The sequence below is a fragment of the Austrofundulus limnaeus genome, unplaced genomic scaffold (genome assembly GCF_001266775.1).
Source record: "Austrofundulus limnaeus strain Quisiro unplaced genomic scaffold, Austrofundulus_limnaeus-1.0 Scaffold52, whole genome shotgun sequence".
NCBI lineage: Eukaryota > Metazoa > Chordata > Actinopteri > Cyprinodontiformes > Rivulidae > Austrofundulus > Austrofundulus limnaeus.
This window is the reverse complement of record NW_013952454.1, coordinates 411,606-415,906: the sequence shown is the minus strand read 5'-3', so window position 1 is coordinate 415,906 and position 4,301 is coordinate 411,606. Positions and strand designations below refer to the sequence as shown.

The window sequence follows — 4,301 nt, the reverse complement described above, 5'->3', positions numbered from 1 at the left end:
TTCAAGTCTATTTTAATTAATGGATTTTGAATCAAATCACGCAGCAGACAGAGAATGGAGTCGAGTTAGAGCTGTGCTCGTAGTTATAATTTTGAAAATCTGTTCAGAAATTCCAATAATTAAAATCACTGTTATTATAAGATACCTGTGGAATAATAAAGTTGACTTTTTATCACAAAAACAAATGTTAATCAGTTTTATTTTGCTTTAAACAAATATATTTCTACAATTAATACAGGTTAAAGGTAATCACTGTGATGTAAGGACAAAAAGTTCCATCAAGTAAGAAACTAGTTTTTCTCACAGATCAAAAAATAGCTCCTTAAATTAAAAATGTGTCAGCAAAATTTGTGAACAGATAACAATTATCATGTGTGTTTCTTTGCTCATGGAAATTGACGAAGTGATGGTAAACAATGAGAAYGTCCATGGAAGAGCTGTTTGGATTAGAGAAGCCCAACAAATTTAATGTACAGGCACATTTTTGTTATGCTATGTTCACACTGCAGGCAATTATTCAAAACAGATACAATTTTTCCCTCTTTGTGACCCATATCTGATTTTCATGACATTCTAAACTTGACAAAATGACCATGTCGCATTTCATCCAACCTTTAAGTGAGTGACGTGGGCGTCCATCCATTCATTCTTTTTCTTCTGCTTTTCTGTGTTTGGGTTGCAGGAGTAGCAACCTAAGCAGAGAAGCCCAGATTTTCCTCTCCCCAGTGACTTGGGTCAGCTCCTCCAGGGGAATCCCAAAGTGTTCCCAGGCCAGCCGAGAAACATAGTCCGCCCATTGTGTCCCGGGTCTTCTCTGGGGTCTACGCCCAGTGGAACTTCACAGGTAGGTATCCTAACCTGATTCCCGAGCCACCTCAACTGGGTCCAGATGTGGAGGAGCAGCAGCTCTTTTCTGAGCCCCTCCCTGATGATCAAGCTTCCCACCCTATCTCTAAGAGAGAGAGCCCAGACACCCCGAGGACGAAACTGATTTCAGCCGCTTGGTTTTGTGATCTTGTTTTTAGGTCACTACCCAGAGCTTGCAACCATAGATAAGGGTATTGTAGACAGACAGGTGAATTGTTTTGCTTTTTGGCTCAGTTCTCATTTCACCACGACAGATCAGTACAGCGTCCACGTCACTGCAGACGCAGCACCAATCCGCCTATCGATCTCCTGCTCCATTCTTCCCTCATTAATGAACAAGAACCCAAAATACCTAAACTACTCCACTTGGGGCAGGGCCTCTTTCCCATTCTGGAAGAGGCACTGCCTCAAGAGCATGGTTTTGAATTTGGAGGCACTGATCCTCATCCTGGCCCCTTCATGAACTGCAATCTGCTCCAGCAAAAGATCACAATCTGATGAAGTCAATAGGACCACATCATCCTCAAAAAGCAGAGACACAATCCTAAGGCCACCAAAACAGATCCCCTCAACACCCTGGCTGCACCTAGTAATTCTGCCCTAAAGGTTATGAACAGAATCGTGACAAAGGGCAACCTTGGCGGAGTCCAACTCTCATTGGAAACAAGCCCGACTTACTGCCAGCAATGTGGACCAAGCTCTGACACCAGTCGTACAGGGACCTAACAGACCATATCAAAGGGCCTGGCACCCCATACTCCTGGAGTATGGGCACAGAACTCGCTAAGGGACACATTCAAACGTCTTAAGTCCACAAAACACATGTATACTGGTTAAGCAAATTCCCACACACCCTCCAGGACCCTGCTGAGGGTGTAGAGTTGGTTCAGTGTTCCACGACCAGGACGAAATCTGAGATTTGGCCACCTGGCAGACCCTCCTCTCCAAAACCCTTCCAAACCATGCCGCTCCAGATTTCACTGTCATTGCCCACGTGAGCATTGAAGTGCCCCAGCAGAACAAGGGAATYCCCATGAGTGCCGCTCTCCAGCACTTCCCTCCAAGAAGGATGGGCGCATAGGCACAAACAACAGCCAGAACCTGTCCCCCCCACACGTAGGCGGAGGGAGGCTACCCTCTCATTCACCGGGTTGAACGCCAACACACAGGCACCAATATGGGGGCAACAAGTATGCCCACTCCTGCTTGGTGCCTCTCAGAAGGGAAAACTCCAGAGTGAAAGTGTCCAACCCCTCTGGTTCCAAAGTCAGAGTCGTGCATTGAGGTGAGTCCCACAGGTGGTGAGCCAATGCGAAGGAGGACCAAAGTTTCACCTACCGTAGCCTTATGTTGAGTAAAGTATGCAGACATGTTTTTGTAACAATTTACAGTATATTTGAACAGACTTGAAAACACAGGGTTCTCTATTTCACCCATTTTTCTGAAGTTTAACGTGTTAGGGCACTAATGTTGCCAAAGTGAATTCTGTTGCCATAATTGCACAGTAGATTAACTCTTATAATCCCTCCTTTTTGATTCTACAATTGTCAGATTTCACCATAGAATCTACATGTTTTTCTGCAGATTGTTTACACTTGGTGCGATCCTGCATTTCAAAATCAGCATATCTAGAAAACTACTGGAGTACAATTTTTTATTGCACCAAGCTCAAGATAACCTTTTATAAGTTTAATTTCAAACTTTGAGAAGAGTACCTTTAAAGTCACTTCCCACAGCAAAAAATGTGAAGGCAATCATTCACCTGAGATTAACTGGTTTTAAAAACCCTCCTCATGGCGCCTGCTCAGCCGATCGCAACCACCACCACCCCACCCATAGGGACACCCCTACCCCGCCTCGAGCAAGCATCTGCAGCAGAGGGGGCTCAGGTCCTGCCAGATTTGTTGAACCCCCCGCCACCAGATGACTGTGAGTGCGCATTTCCAATTGGAAAGGGAGGGAGTGAGAAGTAAACCGAGGAGACCCAGCGGGGACGAGCGTGTGTGAGAGGGAGCGAGAGTGTGACAGAGTGTGGGGAGCAAAGGAGGTGGGGAGGGAGGGCGAGAGAGAGCGAGGGGGAGAGAGAGAGACACTCCGGCAGCGGACGGAGGAGGAGAGACAACTTCACCGGGGCTGATCGCTGCGCACAGAGGCGGAGGAGGAGAGCTCGCTCCGGAGCGCAGCGTGCTGAAGCGGACTGTTGGATGAGGCTTGACTGAAACTCTGCTGCTACAGAGAGAGAGAGAGAGAGAGAGAGAGAGAGAGAGAGAGAGAGAGAGAGAGAGAGAGAGAGAGAGCACAGGAAGAGGCGAGAGCTGCGCCAAGGAGGCTGAGCAGGAGGGGAGCGGACACCGGAGCGAAGCTGCTGATGCTGAGGGGAAAGTTACCAAGTGTGGAGATGTTCTGCTAAGTGACACTTTTACAGACTGACCGGACCCTTCAGAGCCACTTCTCTTTAACTGGATGCTGTTTTCAAGCCATCTCAGCGGGCTTTAAAAAAAAGAGAGAGAATTTCCCCCCACACCCCTCATCATCCGGCTGGACCTGATCCCGGTTCCACGGTGGACCATAATAAACAGCTTGGAGCAAAAAGAAGAATATTTTTCACGAGACAGAAAAATGCCCTCACTATACCTCATCTTCTGCCTTCTGGTGACAGGTAAGACGTGTTTTCGGTTTGCTTAGACTTCACTCGCYGCAGGTTTCCGCTGATGGACCGGGGGGACGAGCTGCGCTCCGGTGCTGGCGCTGCRTCAAGCCCGGGTTCAGAGCGCTGCTGCCTGCCTGGTTCCAACCGGGGCGGCTGGTCTGCTGCAGTGCTTCATTTCACTGCTGTTAACTGTCACTAAATGTTTCRTTACGTTTAGGTGGGGGGAGAGTAACTAGCGGAGCAGTGAGGGTTTAAGGTTTGGAGATGGAGTGAATCGTGCCAATGCGTAATTTGGGTTTGTTGTGCAAATGTGAGAGGATCTGTTTTCTGTGGATGTTTTAGGGCTGACCGGTYGGGGTTTACTGAAACCTAAGCTGTGGGGTTAGGGTTAGATTCYGGATGAACGAAGACAATAAATAAAAAATAAAGATAAAAAAATCGGGTTGCTCAGTCTGGATTCGGATGCAGATTGGAGAGCGGCGCAACTCGTGCGAAGCGCTGATGATGCACAGCTCAAACTTAGCCAGCATATCTGCACTCATTTTCATCAAAAATATGACACGTATGTATATTTTTTTACTCTAAAGGGGTGTTTCCCGCGGATCTTTGATCATGAAGTTCAATATTTTCTTCTCATTCAGACAGAAAAGGGGTTTTCTCTGCAGATGGGATGGAGGAACGAGAGGTGGACAAACTGCAACAGTGCGTTTGTTTTTCTTCAGGCAGAGACACAAAGCACCTGTCTCCCCCCACCCCTCTCCCACACCACACACACACACACACA

The 4,301-nt window shown here is 47.4% G+C and overlaps 1 protein-coding gene across 3 annotated transcripts in view; it reads left to right on the top strand.

The window, feature by feature from the left end:
* Window positions 1–2,941: 2,941 nt before the first annotated feature.
* The window catches only part of kirrel3l (kirre like nephrin family adhesion molecule 3, like), a 43,295-nt gene continuing 41,935 nt past the window's right edge, over window positions 2,942–4,301 (top strand). For all 3 annotated transcript variants that reach the window (XM_014008697.1, XM_014008698.1, XM_014008696.1), the window contains exon 1: window positions 2,942–3,526. In XM_014008697.1, the coding sequence (XP_013864151.1) occupies window positions 3,487–3,526 (40 nt within the window). In that variant the 5' untranslated portion in view covers window positions 2,942–3,486. The remainder of the gene's footprint in view (window positions 3,527–4,301) is intronic.